The sequence below is a fragment of the Staurois parvus genome, unplaced genomic scaffold, assembly GCF_062004578.1.
Source record: "Staurois parvus isolate SC_StPar_1 unplaced genomic scaffold, SC_StPar_1.0 ptg000262l, whole genome shotgun sequence".
Classification (NCBI taxonomy): domain Eukaryota; kingdom Metazoa; phylum Chordata; class Amphibia; order Anura; family Ranidae; genus Staurois; species Staurois parvus.
In genome coordinates, this window is record NW_028318058.1 from 8,675,766 (window position 1) to 8,699,088 (window position 23,323).

A 23,323-nucleotide genomic window follows, 5' to 3' on the forward strand; every position below is an offset into this window, starting at 1 on the left:
TCTGTCCAGACCTGCGCTGAGTAAGGTATGACTAAAAACACTGCTAGGAAGGTGGGGGGGGGGGGGGGGGGGAGGACTGAGGACACTGCTAAAAAGGGGGGCTGAGAACAGAGCTGTTAAGATGGGGTTGTGAGGGGGGCTGTGAAGTGAAGGGGGACTTTGATGTAATGGAGAGACTGTTGTGTGCAGGGGGACTGCAATATGAATGTGGAGGGGTTGTAAGTCATCGGACAAACATGCAGTTTGGACCTCTGCTGGAAAAAAATGTTACTGGCCAGACCTCCGTGAATTTTAATTCAATAGCCAGATCTAGAAGCAATACTGTGTTTTATTTTATTTTTTGTTTGTTTTTTTTGGCCAAAATTGACTATGCTGTATGAATAGGAATCACCAGCACTTTAGTAGTAAGCCAGCAAAGATTGATAGGTTCTGAAAGATATTATATAGTAACATTCTGTATATTATTATAATAACATGTCATTTGTTTCTAGACAATCTAGAGAGAGACTGCAAAGAGAGAGAAGAAAAATGTAATAAGATTAAAGCTGTTGCTGTCAAAGCCAAGAAGGAACTAGATGCCAACAAAAAAGAGGTAAGCTACTTTTGATTTTTAGAACAAAATTATCTGTACTTGGGTTATTCACCAGGCAATCATGTATTATAAGACCATGCAGAAGATAGGTATTGATTAAAGTGTATGTGAACCCTTTCACTTTACAGTAGAAATGTAAGATAAAACATTTTGTGTATGTGTACGCATGTGTGTGTGTGTGTATATACACTATATTGCCAAAAATATTGGGACACCTTCCTTTACATGCGCGTGAACTTTAATGGCATCCCAGTCTCTAGGGTTCAAAATTTAGTTGGCCCACCTTTTGCAGCTATAACAGTGTCAACTCTTCTGCGAAGCCTCCCCACAAGGTTTAGGAGTGTGTCTATGGGAATGTTTGACCATTCTTCTAGAAGTGCATTTGTGAGGTCAGTCACTGATGTCGGACGAGAAGCTCTACCCCTGAAAATCTTCTCCGCACCATAATCCCCCCTCCACCAAACGTTACACTTGGCACCGTGCAGTCAGGCAAGTACCGTTCTCCTGGCAACCACCACACCCAGACATGTCCATCAGAAAGCAAAACATAGAAATTTTATTCGTCACTCCAGAGAGTCTCCACTGCCCTAGAGTCCAGTGGCGGTGTGCTTTACACCACTGCATCCGACACTTTGCATTGCACTTGGTGATGTAAGGCATGGATGCAGCTGCTCGGCCATGGAAACCCATTCCATGCAGCTCTCTATGCACTGTTGTTGTGCTAATCTGAAGGTCACATGACATTTTGAGGTCTTTAGCTATTGACTCTGCAGACAATTGGTGACTTTTGCGTACTGTGCGCTTCAGCATGCGCTGACCCTAATCTGTCATTTTATGTGGCCTACTACTTCATGGCTGAGTTGCTGTTGTTCCCAGTTGCTTCCACTTTGTTATAATACCACTAATGGTTGACCGTGGAATATTTAGTAGCAAGGAAATTTCACGCATGGACTTATTGCAGAGGTGTCAACCTATCACTGTACCACGCTTGAATTCACTGAGCTTTTTTCAAAAATGTTTGCAGAAGCAGTCTGTATGCCTAGGTGCTTGATTTTATACATCTGTGGCCATGGAGGTTATAACACCTGAATCATTTGGAAAGCATGGGAACTGTCTGGATCACCAGAAATTTCACGCAAAGGAAGCAATACAAAGAGAACAGGATACTTTTATTATGAAATGTTGTGTAACAAACCTTTTAAAGCTAAAAAAACTCTTTAAAGAAAAACTGTGCTGAGCAAATTATATAGGCATTAATTACCAATCTCCCCTTAAAACACTAGTTAACTTCAGTGTATCCAGAAAGTATTCACAGCGCTTAACTTTTGCCACATTTTGTTGTTACAGCCTTATTACAAAATGGATTAAATTCATTTTTTCCCTCAACATTCTACAAACAATACCCCATAATGACAACATGAAAGAAGTTCGTTTTGAAATCTTTGCAATTTATTAAAAACCACATGTACATAAGTATTTACGGCCTTTGCTCAATACTTTGTTGAAGCACCTTTAGCACCAATTTCAGCCTCAAGTCATTTTGAGTATGATGCTACAAGCTTGGCACACCTATTTTTGGACAATTTCTCCGATTCTCCTTTGCAGTTTCTCTCAATCTCCATCAGGTTGGAAGGGGAGTGTCAGTGCACAGCCATTTTCAGATCTCTCCAAAGATGTTCAATCGGGTTCAATTCTGGGCTCTGGCTGAGCCACTCCTGGACATTCATAGATTTGGCCCATAGCCACTCCTTTTGTTATGTGGGCTTTGTGCTTAGGGTTGTTGTCTTGTTGAAAGATGAACTGTCGCCCCAGTCTAAGGTCGGTACATTGCTGCATTCATCTTTCCTTTTGATCCTGACTAGTCTCCCAGTTCCTGCCGCTGAAAAACATCCCCACAGCATGATGCTGCCACCACCATGCTTCACTGTAGGGATGGTATTGGCTAGGTGGTGAGCGGTGCCTGGTCTTCTCCAGACATGACACTTGGCATTAAGGCCAAAGAGTTCAATCTTTTGTTTCTCATGGCCTGAGAGCCCCTCAGGTGCCTTTTGGCAAACTCCAGGCAGGCTGCCATTTGTCTTTTACTGAGTGGCTTCCGTCTGGCCACTCTACAATACAGGCCTTGATTGGTGGAGTGCTGCAGAGATGATTGTTGTTTTGGAGGGTTCCCCTCTCCACAGAGAAATGCTGGAGCTCTTTCAGAGTGACTATCGGGTGCTTGGTTACCTCCCTGGCTAAGGCCCTTCTCCCTTGATCTCTCATTTTGGCCGGGCGGCCCGCTCAAGGAAGATTCCTGGTGGTTCTAAACTTATTCCATTTACGGATAATGGAGGCCACTATGGCTCATTGGGACCTTCAATGCTGCAGAACTTTTGCTGTACCCTTCCCCAAATCTGTGCCTTGATACAATCCTGTCTCGGAGGTCTACAGACAATTCCATGGACTTCATGGCTTGGTTTGTGCTCTGACATGCACTGTTAACTGTGGGCCTTATATAAACAGGTTTATGCCTTTCCTAATCTTGTCCAATGAACTGAATTTCCCACAGGTGGACTCTAATCCAAGTTGTGGAAACATCTCAAGGATGATCAGTGGGAACAGGATGCACCAGAGCTCAATTTTGAGTGTCATGGCAAAGGCTGTGAATACTTACAGTGAGGAACAGAAGTATTTGAACACCCTGCGATTTTTGCAAGTTCTCCCACTTAGAAATCATGGAGGGGTCTGAAATTCACATTGTAGGTGCATTCCCACTCTGAGAGACCAAATGTAAAAAGGAAATCACGTTGTATGATTTTTAAAGAATTTATTTGTCTTGCACTGCTGAACATAAGTATTTGAACACCTAAGAAACAGCAAGAATTCTGTCTCTCAAAGACCTGTTACTGTGCCTTTAAAAAGTCCACCTCTACTCCACTCATTAATCTAACTTAGTAGCACCTGTCTGAGCTCTTTAAAGACACCTGTCCACCCCACAGTCAGTCAGACGCCAACTACTACCATGGGCAAGACCAAAGAGGTGTCAAAAGACCCCAGAGATAAAATTGTGGACCTCCACAAGGCTGGAAAGGGCTACGGGGAAATTGCCAAGGAGCTTGGTGAAAATAGATCAACTGTTGGAGCAATTGTTAGAAAATGGAAGAGGCTAAAGACGACTGCCAGTCTCCCTCGGACTGGGGCTCCATGCAAGATCTCACCTCGTGGGGTATCACTGATAAGAAAGGTGAGGAATCAGCCTAGAACTACAAGGGAGGAGCTGGTCAATGACATGAAGAGAGCTGGGACCACAGTTTCAAGGGTCACTGTCGGTAGAACACTACGCCGTCATGGTTTCAAATAATGCATTGCACGGAAGGTTCCGCTGCTCAAGTCATCACATGTCCAGGCCCGTCTGAAGTTTGCCAATGACCATCTGGATGATCCAGAGGAGGCATGGGAGAAAGTCATGTGGTCAGATGAGACCAAAGTAGAACTTTTTGGTCTAAATGTCACTCGTCGTGTTTGGAGGAAAAAGAAGGATGCGTTGCATCCCAAGAAAACCATCCCTACTGGGAAGCATGGGGGTGGTAACATCATGCTTTGGGGGTGCTTTTCTGCAAAGGGGACAGGACGACTGCACTGTATTAAGGAGGGGATGAATGGGGCCATTTATTGTGAGATTTTGAGCAACAACTTCCTTCCCTCAGTCAGAGCATTGAAGATGGGTCGTGGCTGGGTCTTCCAACATGACAGCGACCCGAAGCACACAGCCAGGATAACCAAGGAGTGGCTCCGTAAGAAGCATATCAAGGTTCTGGAGTGGCCTAGCCAGTCTCCAGACCTAAATCCAATAGAACCTCTTTGGAGGGAGCTGGAACTCCGTGTTGCTCAGTGACAGCCCCGAAACCTGACAGATCTAGAGGAGATCTGTGTGGAGGAGTGGGCCAAAATCCCTGTTGCAGTGTGTGCAAACCTGGTCAAGAATTACAGGAAACGTTTGACCTCTGTAATTGCAAACAAAGGCTTCTGTACCAAATATGAACACTGATTTTCTCAGGTGTTCAAATACTTATGTTCAGCAGTGCAAGAAAAATAAATTCTTTAAAAATCATACAAATGTGATTTCCTGATATTATTTATTTATTTATTTTTTTTAAATTCTGTCTCTCAGAGTGGGAATGCACCTACAATGTGAATTTCAGACCCCCTCCATGATTTCTAAGTGGGAGAACTTGCAAAATCGCAGGGTGTTCAAATACTTCTGTTCCTCACTGTATGTACATGTGTGTTTTTTTTTGTTTTTTTTTTTATGTTTTTTACTTGTAATAAATTGCAAAGATTTCAAAACAAACGTCTTTCACGTTGTCATTATGGGGTATTGTTTGTAAAATGTTGAGGAAAAAAATGAATTTAATCCATTTTGGAATAAGGCTGTAACATAAAATGAGGCAAAAGTTAATTGCTGTGAATACTTCCTGGATGCACTGTAGCTGTTTTTGACTTTAGTACTTTGTGAATCACTAACTGGAGACAAGACGACAGCTAATGAAGCACACGGTTTACTAGTGGATGAAATTATAAGACAAAAAGAGATATAGTCATTTCAAAACCATGCAGTGGGACAGTAATCTGTTTCATTTCTAAAACCTACATCGGGTATGTGAGTATGTTCAATAGTGATAAGTAATGTCAGTTCATCTATGTAGCCCAGTGAATGAACACTGTGGCTACTGATAACGTGAACACAAGGTTTGTGATACCAGTAATCTATTCAAATAAAACAGTCCTGTGCTTCTCTGAAACTATGTCCAAAACAATGTTACGTTTTAAATTTGAATTATATCTAGTCAATTTTGTTGTTTTCTTAAGGTTCAGTCAATAAGAAAAGAATTAGAGCGGGTAAGAGCAGAAAAGCTCCAGATGACATCTTCTATGAAGGACCTTGTTCAAGGGGCAGAAAGCTACCAGGTAATTTGTTTGTTTTAGGTCCCCTTCACAATCTTGAGCCAGCCTGTTCATTTTGAATTGGGTGCAAGTGTACCTTAAATCGGACCTGACCTTTTTTTAGCAACCACAACCCGCACAGTGGGTGATACAGACTCTGTAATCTGTAGTTCACAACACCAACATTCCCCACCCCATCTGTTGGACTCCAGCTGGAGGTACAGCTAACAGCTTCTCAGTGAAGGCAACTCACCATTGTACCAAACCCCCTTAACTACTGTGCCAGCCTACCCCATTCTCACTACCATGCTGGAAACCATGTCTTGATGCAAGTTCGCACACACTTTCACCATTGCAGCTGACCTTCATTCTTCCCCACCGCCTCATCTACACAACCAACCCAACTTTCACCATTGTGAAGACAAATGTTCTTTTGTAAGATAAACCAGGTATAAACTTGGCCCTTGAAAGTGAGAGAGCCAAATGCTGGTCCAGATCCAGCTGCTGAAAGGAGAGAATTCATCCCTTGGAGAAACTCTAAGGGTGGAAGCCTCAAGACTCAATTTCTGTATGCCTTCTATGTCTGATGATAAAGCTTATGGAAAGCAGCCTTCCTAGCTTCAAGGGCTATGCTGTTAAAGTCAGCAATGATAAAGTAGGATATTATATTGGTCTTTGGGCCACCAGAGCATCTTCTAAGAGACTTACCTGGTCAGTATACTACATTGCCTGGTGCTGAAAAGTTGGGGACCTGCAGGTATGCATCCTTGATGTCTACATAAATAGTCTCCTCCTTAAAGGGAGATAACAAATATTGATGATTGCATGCTGAGTTTCTGGATTCAAATAAAGATATTCAGAACATGAAATTCAAAATGGGGGCGACTGTCCCGTTTGTGTATGGGAACAGTGAACACGTTGGAGGAAGAATGCCTGAAGCTGTTCCGCCATGGGAACTGGGGCAATAGCCCTTTGATCCAGTAGACTTGAGAGTGCAATGCAGTTTTGCTAATCTGTGGGGAGACACCGGAAGGTTGGAGAGAAGAAATTGAGGTGGGGGCAGGGAGCGAAACTCCAGTTTTTAGCCCTGGGATTCTACCTCCTATACCCAAACATCAGAAATGCAAACTGACTAAGCTGCAGACTTAATTGATCTGAATGCTTTTTCCTTCATACAAGATATAGCGTCCCCATATAATAACTGATCCACAGAAGGTTGACATGAACGAGAAATGTAGCCTGCCTGTCTAATTTATTAAAGGGGTGGGGTGGGCAAATATGACCCATGGGTCAGAAGTGGTCCCCAGCAGACAACTGAACTTGAACATAAGGAGGCCCTTCCCAAATGGACCCAAAAAGACCTGTGGTGCACTTGCATACACAGAGCAACCCCACTTTTGTTCGTTAGTGTCAAGTAAAGGCAAAACAAGGTAAAGGTTAAAGCCGAACTGCAGGATTATTCTCCCTTTCTACATACAGTTCCCTCTCCAGTAGGCAAAGTAAACCACTTGTAAGCTTTTTTTTAAAACAATGCTTTTCTGTAAACCAAAAGTTTCCTAATTCATGACGTCACAATCTCCTTTGCACAACAACATTTTGTGCATCTTTTTGTGCATTGGGGGGAGGATATAGGATGTTCTGATACTTCACTTCCGCCTTGGGAATCAGCGCTACATGAGCTCTAAGCAGCGCAGGGCTCTACCAAGTGCGTTGCTGATCATACCGACCCACAGAAGGAGGTGTGACATAGGCAGCTCCTTTCCCATTATGTTATTATCATTCTAGCTAGAATTGGACTTTAAGACCCAAACTAATATCCCCATAGGCAATAAGTAGTTTTGTGTACCTCCGACTCCTCTGTATTAATATGCGAATGTATTTTATACATTCCTTGAAGGAAAGAAAGGCAACATACATGTCATTACCACAGGACTACTGGCTGGGAAGCCAACAGTCTACTGTATTGAACAGTTTAAGCAAAAGACAAACACAATGAAAACAACAAAGTTTTATTAATTTTTTTTTATTAATTAATCAAGTGGCTGGATAGTAGCAGCAGGCATAAACATCAGGAACAGGAACTTTACCAGTCCAAAAATACAAACCACATTATTTGGTTGTTTTAGAACAAAAACAAAGCTTATCTATATGAACCAAAAACAAAATCTGTAAAACCTAGAAATGGTTTATATTAATCTTGAAATGTAGTTATAGGCTTAGCAAATGCAAATCAATTCAATGTAGAGTTCTAAGGAAGAGAATTGCCTCTGCCAGATCCTCTTTCATAGAGGCTCTTAAGTCAGACTTTATTATTTTTAGGGCTGAAAATAATCTTTCAACACTGACTTGGGTGGGTAGCATTGCAGTAACTATTCTGGCCACATCACTAACGATAGAGAGAAGTAGAGAAGTCATTAATTATAACTTTTTGTGAATTGGGACATTTAAACTTGCTTTTTTTTTAATTCCAATCTAAATTTAATCGGAGTCGGAGCATTGTTTGCCGACTCCGACTCCGACTCCAGGTACCCAAAATTTCCTCCGACTCCACAGCCCTGGTAACAAGGCACATATTGCTGGCTGGAAGCTAAAAAGGGTGGGAAATTTGGGTGGAGAGTGAAAAACATTTTTTTTGCTTTTTTACTGCTGGTGATTGCTTGTGGTTGTAGTTGTTTTATTTTCTTCTTTGGGATCTTGCCAGCAGCTTTGTCTTTCTTTTTTAACCACCTCCCACCCGCCATATAGTAATATGACGGGCGCAAGGTGGTTCTCTCGTTCTGGGAGGACGTCATATGACGTCCTCCTATTCTCACTGCGCAAGCGCGGCTCAGGGAGCGTGCAGCGCGTTGATCGGCTGTGCGCTGTGTCCCTCGGACACAGCGGATCACCGATCACGGAAAGAGCCAAAGATGTCGGCTCGGTCATGTGATCAGCTGTGTCCAATCACAGCTGATCACATTTAAACAGGGAAATGCCGGTTATCGGCATTTCTCTCCTCTCGAGCTGTCACGCTGACAGCTTGAGAGGAGAGGAGAGCCGGTAATCGGCTTTCCGTGGACAGGACATGCACTGATCATCAGAGCACTGATGATCAGTGTAGCCCCAGCAGTGCCACCTGTCAGTGTCCATCAGTGCCTTATGTCAGTGCTCATCAGTGCCTCGTGCCAGTGCACATCAATGCCACATATTGGTGCCCATCTGAGCTGCCTTTCAGTGCCACCCATCAATGCCAATCAGTGCCATGTATCAGTGCTGCCTTTCAGTGCCCATCAGTGATGCCTGTCAATGTCCATCAGTGCAGCCTACCAGTGCCCATCAGTGCAGCCTCATTAGCGCACATCAGTGAAGGAGAAAAATCACTTATTTACAAAATTCTATAACAAAAACTAAGAAACATTTTTTTTTCCAATGGTTTTTGGTTTGTTTAAGAAAAAATAAAAAACCCAGAGGTGATTAAATACCACCAAAATAAAGCTCTGTCACAAAAAAATGATAAAAAAATTCATATGGGTACAGTGTTGTTTGACCGCGCAATTGTCATTCAGAGTGCGACAGCGCTGAAAGCTGGAAATTGGCCTGGGCAGGAAGGGGTATAAGTGCCCTGTAGGCTAGTGGTTACATTTTCTGTTGCTTTTTAAATAGCATTTTTTTTTCTTTCCTTCCTTCAGTCTGCTAATTAAGGGGAGGGGTTAACTGGTCACAGGTGCTCCAGGTATTATATAACTTTCTGTAGAGCTCACTCTGTGCTTGCTCTTCTTTGAGCCTGAGTTCGCACTAATGCAGTGCGGTAAACGCTGCAAATCCTGTGCGTTTTCGGCACCGCGTTGCAATCGCATGGCATTCATGTGATCTGGTGCGGGTGTCGATGATAAATTGACACCCCGAAACAGATTGCAAATGCAAAGCAATTGCCAGAAATTGCATCGCATGGGTGAGAACACCCATGCGATGCGGTTCAGGTGCAGATAAAACAAAGGGTCCTGCACCTTTTTGTTGTGGATGCAATGTGATTTGAGCCATACAAAAAGATTTGATTCAAATCGCGCTACACAGACATTGCATGTAATTCGCACAGGAATGCAGTGCGATTCCTGAGCAAATTACATGCGGTGTCCTGCACTGCATTAGTGTGGACCCAGACTGAGCTTGCCTGTATTTTGCTCACTAGACTTTTGATAAAGTGGACATTTGATTACGTGGAGTTAAAAACCGTAGTTGAAAATAGGTGATTATAAGAAGTCTTCTAACCTATATGTGACCTCTGATATTTCCTGTTCGTATTGTAACTGGGATAATGAGTGCTAGCAGGATTAAGGTATTGTGCAGTGCAAAGTGTGCCGCATGTATGCAACTACGGAGCGACCGCTCCAGGATGCATACAGCTACGACAGATGTGAACTGGTTGCCCTTCTGGAGGCCCACGTTTAGAGATCTGGAGGAGCAAGTTGCAAAACTAGGCAGAACTGACAACCTTGAAAAAGTGATCTTCTGCTCACTGAGCAGGTAGGTAATGGGATTGATGTGGAGGGTGGAGGGGCAAGTCAGGATTATCAGCACCTTAAGGTGATATTCTGTAAATATACACAGGAAAGACAGGGTGAGATTAGAGAACTGAATACATGGCTAAAGACCTGGTGAATGAGGGAAGCACTGGACTGACTTTTCATTGGGGTTCAACCTATATACTAAAGATGGTTTGCACCTAAATGAATGGGGGTCTGTTGTGCTGGAGGAGAGGTTTATGGGAAGACTGGAGGAGTATTTAAACAAGGATCAAGGTAGGAGGGAGTATTAGATTATAATGGGGTAGACAGATCAGACAGGGGTCAGTCCCTATTGGTGGGTGGAATGGGGAAAGATGGGGGGAGGGCTATGGGAGTTAAGAAGGTTCCCATGTTAAAAGCAACCATTGGAATTGGTACAATTTGTAGGAAAATAAAAAATTGTGCAAAATGAGACAATTCATTCGTATTTATTATAAAGATAAACTTATGAGCGCCAAAAAATAGTAGAGACAATGCGACTGTGCACAGAAAGGTAACCAATAAAACACCTTAAAGTAACAATAATAAACAGATGAGTGCAGCCCTAAAATATATTATAATGTATAAAACAAATGAAGTTTCACTAAAAAGTTCCAATAAAATTGGTGATTGTGACAGGTTGCCTATGGTGACACTGGATCCGATGCCAGTGCGAAATTGATAAAGGTAATGCGCACTCACTGGATGCGCATAATATTTGCGCCTTGTAATATTAATCCAGATGTCATCAAGTATAGGACTGGTTAGGAGATGGTCTTCCCTCTAAGGGATGGTGGGTCATCACATAGGGTACTAGGAGGCTGGTGAAGGCAATCCTCGTGCACTAGATGTCCCTCACTCCAACTGTTATCTCTCAGGGTATGTGAGTATCTCCTAGGAAGCACTGGTCCGTCCTTGGTATAGTGTGTCTGTTGGCTAAAAAGCTCCCCCAGAGGCTAGGGACAAAGGTACTTCCATAGTGTAGTAAGTATGATAAAAGGACTTTATTGTGATGCATCAGAAGTAAAGGTATAAAATAGAAGACAGGAATCAATGAAGACTGACCATCTGATAATCTAAGATGGCCGCCGGAGCTCCACGTTGCTTCGACGGCGTGATGTGGCTCCTGACGCGTATCTTGCTCAAACACGTCCTCAGAGGGGGGTCGTCATTCACACAGCGTTGTGTGCCGTACGTATTTATAGGGAATTTCACAGATGCGCATATCGCGGTGGCCATATTGGAGTAGCGCAGACTGAACTGCGCAGGCGCGAAGATTCCAATGCTGTTTTCTCTTAGTTTTCTCTATAGAGACAGTGAGTTTATGTCTCTGTATAGAGAATGCGGTATGTTGTGCACGCATCTAGGCTCCGCCGCCATTTTCCATTGGTCTGATCAATGCCCATTTAATAGAATAGATGGAACGTCTGAACTTAATTTATGAAACGATCGCATACAGTGGCATATTCAACCACTATTAACATCAGTATATAGATGTATATGCGTATTCATAAATAATTCATTATTGGGGAATAGAGACCCAAATTAGAGAAATTTAAAATAAGAGGTTAAAAAACCATGATTCATTATGTGCATGTGTGAACTTGCCATGATTGATCTGAATAAACCATACCAACGGGATACAGATCCCAATATAGAAGTATTAGTAATTTCTCATTAAAATACCAATAATTCACTTGTACATGATTCATATTATACTTCAACATGGTAAAACCTTAATATATAGAAAATCGTTAAAAATTGTTAAAAATAATATAAATCAAATAAATAAAATTGCATAAAATTCCGTAAGCAAGAACATGAAAATGATGATCTATCTATCTATCTATCTATCTATCTATCTATCTATCTATCTATCTATCTATCTATCTAAATGGCCCCAGTAGAGAAAAATGGGGTATTATGTTTACGGATAAAACTGTAAAGTGCTGTAGTATCCATAATGCTCTAGCTAAAATCATACGTTTATGTAAAAGAATAGAACAATTCAAAAAAATTTCCTTATGACCTATCAAGTGACAGAAGATGATATATATGCCTTTAATAATATTTTCAGATATCCGAACCATACCAACGGGATACAGATCCCAAAATAGAAGTATTTAGTAATTTCTCATTAAAATACCAATAATTCACTTGTACATGATTCATATTATACTTCAACATGGTAAAACCTTAATATATAGAAAATCGTTAAAAATAGTATAAATCAAATAAATAAAATTCAGTAAGCAAGAACTAATAAAACCGTAAAGTGCTGTAGAGTCGCCTAGTGGTACGTCCAATATACTGAAATGTTAAAGAGCACATGGTGCCAACATCACTCAGATGGAGTGTGTCCCCTGACACAAATGATAATACCGATTTATCTGATTGGTTAAATTTTTTTAATAATGCTGGTAACGATCTTCTTAAATTTCTGATTGCCTGTAAGAAGAAAAAGCTCTTACATTTAGATTCTGAAATCAACCAGATACGTGATAAACATTCCCCTCATAAGGAGAAAGAAGAATATAAAATTGAATCAAACAGACTTAAAACATATCTGGAAGGCATTGAAAAGGAACAACGTATTAAGAAAAGAAAGAGAGAAATATATTAGATGCTAGAGATTATCAGGACCATTTAGTCTTTAAATGGTAAACTAAAGAAGAATCATCAGGAGTTCCTACATATAACCCTCTTAATCTTACACCTAAACCTAACCGTCGTAAAACTAGGCACAAACCTTATATTCCTCTACAACCCATTAGATCACCTGCCAGAGGAAACAACAAACCAACCAATAATGTCCCTACACAAAATAGGTTCGAACCTCTCACATATCCAAATATAGGGATGAGAGACTCCCGATGGCATCCTAATAATAGATCTCCAGTTAGAGGATCACCAAGATTTAATAATTATTATAATAGACCATATGACAACTAATATAATTATGGGAATAATAATTCAAGAATAAGAGAACAACATTATTCCCCTAAACAATCCAGAAACACTACCTACAGACAATATAATCAACCATATCAGAATAACAATAATAATTTGACACGCCCCCATTACCTCAGTCCCCCAATTACATCATATAATCAGAACTCTAATAACGATGCCCAGGCTCATTTTTTAGGGGGGAAAACGACTCGGAAAAGAAGCGAGCCCACAGGGGAAGGAGGGGAGGAAAACGTGTCAACAGACACCGGGAAGAAAAAAAGAAGAATGTAGCAGGTAATGGCATTTTTACATGTCTCAAATATGCACCAAACAGGAAACTGGATAGGTTTCAAACATATATAGACATCCAAAAATTCTCTAGACAACTTTCTTTAAAAAGATATTTTCATTTGAATCCTATCATAAGGAATGACATTAACAACTCAACTCATTCCAATTTAAGAAATGCATCCACATACAACCCCTCTCCTCAAGCACAATCATATATCCAACTTTTTAAAGAATTCTTTTTAAAGAATTGGCACTTAAAGATTTAGACAACCTGGCTATTAAACCCACTCCCAGAACGCAAACAACTCCATGAAATCTCTTCTAGAACGCAAGGACCTAGTTATAAGACCAGCAGATAAGGGAGGGGGAGTGGTCATACTAAACAAATCTGATTACATGAAGGAGGCCTATAACATCTTGGAGGATACAACGACTTATGCAATCTTACCTAAAGATCCCTTATGCTCTTATAAACACACCTTAAAAGGTATTATCAAAGATGGTTTTGATAAAGGTATTATAAATAAAAAAGAAAAAAATTTCCTATGCCCTATTGCCCCAAAGCTACCGGTTTTATATATCCTTCCCAAGATCCACAAGAACCCTACTCAACCCCCGAGAAAGCCGATAGTAAGTGGCATAGGGTTAAGTTCAAAAATAGGAGAATATATCGAATTTTTTTTTTTTTTTCCTGCAGCCTCTGGTGTCTCAGACTCCTGCATTTCTACGAGACACCAGATTTTAAATTATATCAAGGGTTATCCATCTCTCCCCATACCTTTTTGGTTACTGCTGATGTCTCCTCGCTATATAGCACATAAGGATGGTTTAGAAGCGGCAGAATACTATCTGAATACTCACAGTACCCTAAGTACCTCCCATGTGGATTTCATTTTATCCTTACTCATTTTTGCCATCAATAATAATAATTTTTGGTTTGATTGGAAATAATACCTGCAGATAAAGGGTTTGCACATGTGAAAGAAGCAGAAAACGCAAACAAACCACATTTATGTCACAAGTAACTGGGAAGACCTATAATATAGATAAATTTATCACTTGTAACAGTAGGTTTGTGGTTTACCTGTTGTAGTGTCCCTGTAAATTTCAGTATATTGGACGTATAAATGGAATATAAACAGAGATCCTCCTGCGCAAAAAGGGAAATAGCCCTACTGTAAGCTGCCAACACTTAATCTGTTACCCAAACAGTGAAAATACCAAAATTACATAAATAGTGCAGCGCTCAAAAACTAACCTATATACACAAATAACTGTGCTCACATGCAATGGTGACACACATATAGTGAAATAACCTAAATATCAAGTGCCACTTAATGATGATCTAAGGTGTCCATAATCATATAGATATATGAAAAACACGTGGTAAAAAATGCATAAATATCAAACGCATAAATATAAAAAACACATATAGAAAAAATCTTAACTAAAAATAATTATAAATAATTTATAAAGTGCTCCAGAGGAAGCCCAGAGGAAGTCACGAGTAATAGTGACGTAACGCGTAGGCACGCCAGTACGCCGAACTTCCGGTACGCGGTGACGCACTTCCGGTGCCAACCGCCATCTTGGTATACCCAGGAAGTCCTTCTAATTACATGCAGTACACCCACATGTCAAGAGGAATGGAAAAACATGTGAGTGGCTATATGTTTGTTTAAAACATTGTCATTAAAGTGTCGTTTGGCTCTGAAAAATACTGCACTTAGAGGATCTCTTTCTTTCTTGCTCACTGGATGGTGAGTAATTATCCTATAGAAGCTTCTAAGTGGGGGTAATGGGAATACCCTCAAAGTGATCCAGGACGGCAGGAGAAGTGCTGATCTCCAGGAGATAAGGATCCAGAGAGATCCTGAATGCTGTGTGGCCCTTAGGGGTCGATGTAAGGAGGTGAGGAGGCAATTTAGCCGTAGGAGGGGAAGATTTGCACTACTGTGGAACAAGGACACATTTGCTTTGCACAATTTTTAGCATATTTTTGCACTTTTTTCACTTTGCATGTGTTTGCCACTATTTTTTATGGACAATTTTTTTGCTTGATTTTTTGATGATATATCTGATTGAATGTGGTTACATTACCACACTTGGAGCACTTTATAAATTATTTATAATTATTTTTAGTTAAGATTTTTTCTATATGTGTTTTTTATATTTATGCGTTTGATATTTATGCATTTTTTACCACGTGTTTTTCATATATCTATATGATTATGGACACCTTAGATCATCATTAAGTGGCACTTGATATTTAGGTTATTTCACTATATGTGTGTCACCATTGCATGTGAGCACAGTTATTTGTGTATATAGGTTAGTTTTTGAGCGCTGCACTATTTATGTAATTTTAGTATATTGGACGTACCACTAGGCGACTCAGAGACAGAATATGGGAGCACGTTAATGATATTAAACATGGGTATAAGGAACATTCGCTTTCGAACCATTACAAACAGTTTCATAACCAAGATCCAACATCCTTAAAGTTTACAGGTATCGATTTAATTAAACCTCACTGGAGGGGAATACACAAAAGAAGGGCAGTATCCCAACTTGAGATGAAATGGATTTATGAACTCCATTCCCTACACCCCGATGGCCTAAATATTGAGGTTGATATTAACTGTTTTATTGATAACAGCTGAGTTTTTATTAAATTATTATCTTATTCGGATATCTGAAAATATTATTAAAGGCATATATATCATCTTCTGTCACTTGATAGGTCATAAGGGAATTTTTTTGAATTGTTCTATTCTTTTACATAAACGTATGATTTTAGCTAGAGCATTATGGATACTACAGCACTTTACAGTTTTATCCGTAAACATAATACCTCATTTTTCTCTACTGGGGCCATTTATATGGATATCTATCTATCTATCATCATTTTCATGTTCTTGCTTACTGAATTTTATGTAATTTTATTTATTTGATTTATATTATTTTTAACGATTTTCTATATATTAAGGTTTTACCATGTTGAAGTATAATATGAATCGTGTACAAGTGAATTATTGGTATTTTAATGAGAAATTACTAATACTTCTATATTGGGATCTGTATCCCGTTGGTATGGTTTATTCAGCTCAATCATGGCAAGTTCACACATGCACATAATGAATCATGGTTTTTTAACCTCTTATTTTAATTTATTTATTTGATTTATTTCTCTAATTTGGGTCTCTATTCCCCAATAATTAATTATTTATGAATACGCATATACATCTATATACTGATGTTAACAGTGGTTGAATATGCCACTGTATGCGATCATTTCATAAATTAAGTTCAGACGTTCCGTCTATTCTATTAAATGGGCATTGATCAGACCAATGGAAAATGGCGGCGGAGCCTAGATGCGTGCACAACATACCGCATTCTCTATACAGAGACATAAACTCACTGTCTCTATAGAGAAAACTAAAGGAAAATGGTGACAGAATCCTCGTGCCTGCGCAGTTCAGTCTGCGCTACTCCAATATGGCCGCCGCGATATGCGCATGTGTGAAATTCCCTATAAATACGTACGTAAATTATGTGGCTTACGGCCAAAGTTAAAAAAGCTATAATTAATAAGAAAAGAGCTTTTGTAAAATAAAAAAATGTAGGACATCTATAATCATTTAAATGGTACAAATGATATAACAGAATATGTAAAAAGGAAATCGGGGATGCCAAAATTGAAAACGAACGACAGATTGCAAAAGATAGCAGGACAACCCCCCCCCCTCCCCCCCCCCAAAAAAAATTCTTCAACTATATTAATAGTAAAAAGGTCCGGTCCAAGCATGTAGGCCCTTTACAAAATAATCTAGAGTGGGAGACTGGGGATAAAGAGAAGGCAAATTTATTAAATATCATCTTTAGCTCTGTGTATACAAAGGAGCATGGAGGAGCTCATGTCCATGATGGGCATGGTATTGACAGAGTCCCAAATAATCAACAATGGCTCTAAACTGATATGGCCCAGAAATATTTACACAGAGTAAAAGGTGAATAAAGCACCTGGGCCGCATGGCATACACCCACGGGTTCTTAAAGAATTGAGGGTTTAAAATCTTTACCAAATAAATATAGACCTGTTAGTTTAACTTCTATAGTTGGGAATATACTGGTGAGTTTAATAAAACACCACATAGATGAGTTCTTGCTTGAAAAATATATTTTAAGCAACACACAGCATGGATTCATGAAAGGCAGAAGTTGTCAAACAAATCTGATTTCTTTTTATGAGGAAGTGAGCAAAAACCTTGGACAGAGGGGTGGATGTGGTGTACTTGGATTTTGCAAAAGCGTTTGACACCGTTCCTCACACAGGCTAATGTGTAATGTAAAGTGTACAAGCTTGGTAAAATCAGTTTGTAAATGGAAAAGAAAACTAGCTAAAAGACTGTTTTCAGAGAGTATTGGTTAATGATTCATGGTCTAGTGTATTTTTGGGTAATTGATAGCCAGCAGCACCAGCTGATAAAATACAAGAGCTGCAGTGGGAGATTGTCTATCCTGCTGTGTAGGAATCTGTTAGATATGTGGCTATCTTAAGTGTTTGATCATATGATTTCTGCAGAAGTGGAAGATAACCTAGTGGGCAGCACAGTGGCTAAATAGTTAGCACTTCCGCCTGGTCGTCGGTTCAAATCCCAACCGCAGCACCACCTGCCTGGAGTTTGCATGTTCTCCCTGTACCTGTGTGGGTTTCCTCCGGGAACTCCGGTTTCCTCCTACACTCCAAAGACATGCTAGTAGGTTAATTGGCTCCTGTCTAAGTTGGTCATTGTATGTGTATGTATGAATGTAAGTTAGATTGTACACCCCTTGAGGGTTAGGGACTGATGTGAATGTACAATATATATGTAAAGCGCTGCGTAAATTGACGGCGCTATATAAGGACCTGAAATAAATAATAGTCTGAACTCTTAGGGCTCATTCACACCATAGCACACGTATAACACACAATATGTGTGCTGAAATGTAGTTAATTGCACGCCAACACACATCCACTTTGAGCTGCAATGCACATGTATTAAAGTTCACCACTACACACAGATACAGACATACTGTATATGCTCTGTGTATTAGGCTGTGCTTAAAATTGTGTCTTGATATAGCTGTCTGACAAAACCATCCCCTCAAGGGCAGCTCAATAATTAGAACTTCTGCCTTACAGAACTGGGTCCTCTGTTCAAATCCAGGCCAGGACACTATCTATATGGAGTTTGCATGTTCTCCCTGTGCTTGTGTGTTTTATTTTTTTGGTACTCTGTGCTTCTGCCTCATTTCAAAAACATGCTGGTAGGTTAAATGGCTCATGTCTATTAGCCCTAGTTATGATATTCCATTGAACACCCCAAAATGGCTGCCTTACCCTCATCTGCTCCAATGCCAACTTGATACACAATTTGAGTCCTCAAGGAGAAGAGCGCTATTGAAATATAAATTAATTAAATTCACAAAAGATTGTACATTACAGTGCACTTTGTTGTGTGTATGAGCCATTATTCAGCTTATTTAACAGAGATTACATGACCTAGGCCTTGACCTACAGACATGTAACCAGCACAGAAAGGCATTTGTAGTGGCAATTTTTTCCCAAGAGAGGAATTTCAGCCTTTCTGTTATTCATTTTTAATAAAATAACAGTGATAATATACCTTTATGATAACATGGTTATGGATCATTTTATTACTGTTACGTTATTTGAACCGGTAATTACTTATTGGATTGTTATTTACAGCAATCAGAAATGTGGTTGCTTTTGTGTTCATCATGATTTCCAAATAGATATTGAGCATACGTGATTGTTGAGTAATTGTTTCTTGGTATTGCAGAATCTCATGGTAGAATATGATAAACAAGTGGAACTGCTGGAAAAGGAAAAGGAGCGGGCGAGCTACACAGAACGTCAATTGGACGATGTCTCACGTCATTTACATGCTGCTCTTCTGGAGGTAGATATACAATAATTTTGTTTTTGATTTTTGTATTCAAAACCCTTTCTTAATTGTACATTACAGAGGAGTTAATATTTGCAATATCCATGCAGGCATAAATCCTCCAAGTTCAATCAAGCCTCAGTTTTGTGCTGGTGCCTGAAGGCGATGGATGCTTTCCTTAGTCTCTTGGAAATTATCTTCTTTTTGAACTTGTTCCTACGTCTCCTGGCCAGTTCCTTATACCCCCACTGGGGCAAAGGCGGGCTTTACCTGCTCTTTGTATGCAGAGTGGGGATGACCTGTAATATCTGCCGTTCTGTGCTGGATCCTGAGTGTACAGCTTACCCAATGATCTCACTTCCTGGGGGCTCTACAAGCCCAGGACAGTGGTTCCCCTGGAGGTGAGTCAAATCACTGAAGGCCCTTTGGGGGAGCATGTAACATTATTTGTGAAGTGCCTGAACCTAATGGCCCTACACGGGGTCAGCAACCCATTGATCCGATCGCAGTCTACCTGTCCTGTTGACCGTGGGCAAGTTAAAGGAAGACTCCCCCCCCCCCCCCCAATTTCCCCCAGCCTCCTCCGCTGCTGCTATCATTCTCCGTGCACAGCGGAGAGTGGAAGTCAGCAGGGCTCAGGATGGAGTGCGGGAGGAGGAGCTGGCTAAATTAACCTTTTCATATTAACCCACAGGTGATTTATTGCTAGGTTGGTTCTACTGCCTGGTCCCTCCCCAAGTGCTCCCCTTTCAACAGGGAAAGGAAATTGTGAAAAATACTAAAAAATAATGTAAAAATAAAAACTAATGACACCAACCTCTGCCCTACTGATACCATCCACTGCTCTACTGACTGACACTGTCCATTTTTTAAAGGTAGGCTAAGTTTGTATTTTTACAGTGACATTTGTTTTTATATTTTTCTACATTTTCCTTGCTATTTAAAATAGTTAGGCCTTGCTAGTTTTTTGTTTTTTTGTTTTTTTTGTTTATGGCACTGAACGCCCGGCGATCTTTGATCTTTGATCTCTTTCATGTTGTTCAGCTAGATCTCCACCTCTAAAAGATTGCCTACCCCTGCCCTACAGCATGGACTGGTGAATGCCTCTGTGTTATGTGGACCTGTGGCAGCCCCCCACCCTTGAAATGTTTGCTGGGTTGTGGAGACTTTGGCCAGTCAAAGCAAAATGTGTTATAATTGTTCAGTAGAGGACAAAGGATGTGTGGTTCTATACCATATGTTATATGCCGTTATCTGCAGGTGACTGGACACTGGAAAAAGCTTTGCTGGTAATGCCTTCTAGTACACCCACTGGACACCAATTCTTGTAATTTTTCTTCTCTACATTTGACTGACACTGCTATCAAGATCCAGCTGCTTATTGCCTCAGGGCCCACAAGCAGTTTCCTTCAATGCATATCTTGGGAACCGTGCCCGTACCCCTCATAAGCAAGGCTGGGCTGTAATGTTGATTTGCACACTGGATACTGCATTTGACTCTCTGTTTGGCAATTAATTTAGTTTGCCACAGGGTGCTTATATGGGTCTTGGGCCATGGTCTATTCCTTTGGCACCCAGATCCTGAAGAATTTGGGGGTATGCCTACCGTGATGTTTGAAGTTTGGTCCTCTTTGGGGACCTGAAGCATGGATAGGTAAGACAAGGATTCCCTCTAATTGGCCTAGTGTATTTTTTATTTTTTTTGTGGGGTGTTATTTTACTTGTTTTATCACCCTCTGTAAATGTCTGTACAAGACTGGGGAAGGTAAGGTTTACCTTTTTTAAATTTTTGCAGGTTTTTCACACACAACATTGCTGCTTGTTTGGTGACATAGTTGCAAACACCTTCCAGCTGACGGGTAGGGAGTGCGTGTGCGCGCTGCCCTACCAGCGCCGCCATTGGTGGCTAGGCATGTCAATCACTGGGTCCCGGCCAGAGATTCCTCACCGGTACTCAGCGATCGCCCTGTAAAGTTGACAGGGGAGAGAGAGCATGTATCCAAGGTAAAATGGCACACACAGTAAAACAAACACAGCACACAACACTTTGCCCAAAAGTTAACCCCTTCCTGCCCAATGTCATTAGTACAGTGTCAGTGCTTTTTGTTTGCACTGATCACTATTAGTGTCACTGGGGATGTCAGTGGCAGTTAGTTCCCACCCAGTGTCAGAATGCCCGCTGCAGTCTCTCTATAAGTCGCTGATCACTGCTTACTAGTGTAAAAAAAAAAAAAAAAAAAAAAATTACAGTGTATATATACTGCCATTTGTAGACTAACTTTCATGTAAACCAATTAATTTACACGTATTTGTTTTTTTTTTAGCGAAGATATCCAACAGAATACATTTTGGCCTACATTTATGACGAAATTTAGATTTCAAAAATATTGTTTGTTTTTTTTTCAAAATTGTTGCTCTTTTTTTGTTTATAGCACAAAAAATAAAAATCACAGAGGTGATCAAATACCACCAAAAGAAAGCTCTACTTGTGGGGGAAAAAAAAGGACATAAATTTAATTTATGTACATTGTTGCATGACCGAGCAATTGTCAGTTAAAGTAATGCAGCGCAGTAAATGGCCTGGTCAGGAAGGGGGGTAAATCCTCTGGAGGGCAAGTGGTTAATTAACTTGACAATAAGAAATATATGCAAAGTAAACAGAAGTGTTGGGGATCCAGGGCAGGGGAGAGGATAATGAGGAGAAAGGCAGCAAAGTTCTCACTCCTGAAAAGGTGCAACATATGACGAATGGTAGGGGAGTGCATATTAGAAATCAGGTAGGAGATGGTAAATAACCAGTGAGGATATTTTATTTCTTCTGTGCTCCTAAGCACGCCAAGGAATTTTTCCATACTTCCTTTCCTAGTTTTCAGGGTCTACTTGGCAGCCAAGGCTTCTATTTGCTAAACTGAGTCTTTTGAATGTTCTCCCTTCAGGCTCTCAAATGGGATATCCTGCCTCTCGCTCTACCATTGCCAGGTGGATCAAACAACCTATATCTAGGGCCTTTACCCTTTTAAGAAAAGGGTTTATCTTTTTCCTATCAGATATCATTCCATCAGGTCTGTTGGTATCTCTTGGACTTTCCAACATCAAGTATCTGTACCCAGAGATTTTCAAGGCTCTTACTTGGTCCTCTGTGCACATGTACTCCTGGTTTTACCAGGTGGATGCTCATGCATCGACTTGAGACAAGCTTCAACTGCAAGGTGCTTCAACCTGTTATCTGAGTGTGTTATTGGGTTCTTACCCTTATTTGTTTTTTGTTTTTTTTGAGGGCCTGTTGGCTGTTCTGTTTGCCATGTTGTTACCCAGCCTTCATTTTTTTTTTTTTGGTTTTTTTGTTTTGTGACATCCTATGGTTTATGAATACAAGTGCTGTGTCATGTTTCACAGCTCTGTCTGGCATTGAAAAAGATGAAGCTGAGCTCCCTTAGTAAATGAGAAAACACATGTTGATATAACAAGGAGAAAAGATTAGCTGTTCGGAATAAAATTTAAAGTGTTACTAAACCCAGGACCCTGCATTTACTATATCTGGTCTCCCATAGTACACAGAACATGGTAAATGTGAATATTGTAGTATATATAAACTGCTAAATACCTTTTCTCATCAGCAGTTAGAGCAGTCTTGTGACTTCTATCAGTGTCCGGCCGATCACTGGTGGGCTTGTAGGGGGAGTTTTCATTTTGCTCTGATTGTCCCTTGAGGGTGCATGACTCCCGACCCTCTGTCTGGACAGTGCTGATTAGCCAGGTGCCAATCACATGCACCCTCCCAAAACAAACTAAACAAAAAAACTCTAGCAATACACACTAAATTGAGCATATCACGAAAGCAAAGAGTGCAGCGCTATATAAAATTAATTGCAGAAAATTAAAAATAAAAATAAATATAAAGATAAGTCCACTGTAATTTCGAAATACAAATTCCTCAGTCAACAGCGAAAATTCTAGTGTTGTAGATGCAATCCGGTCTCCCGTTGCAGTAATATGAATAGATTGCCTACTCACCAGAAGCCCAGTATAAAAACGCATATCTGGATCACATGCATCCTAGGATCTCGGATAAAGACAGCCTGGAAACG

General features: G+C 40.4%; 1 protein-coding gene across 1 annotated transcript in view; it reads left to right on the forward strand.

Moving 5' to 3' along the window:
- GCC2 (GRIP and coiled-coil domain containing 2) overlaps nucleotides 1–23,323 on the forward strand; it is a 120,410-nt gene that overhangs the window by 29,619 nt on the left and 67,468 nt on the right. The window contains exons 8-10 of the mRNA XM_089681284.1: nucleotides 492–592; nucleotides 5,441–5,539; nucleotides 19,131–19,250. Coding sequence (XP_089537410.1) covers nucleotides 492–592; nucleotides 5,441–5,539; nucleotides 19,131–19,250 — 320 coding nt within the window. The remainder of the gene's footprint in view (nucleotides 1–491; nucleotides 593–5,440; nucleotides 5,540–19,130; nucleotides 19,251–23,323) is intronic.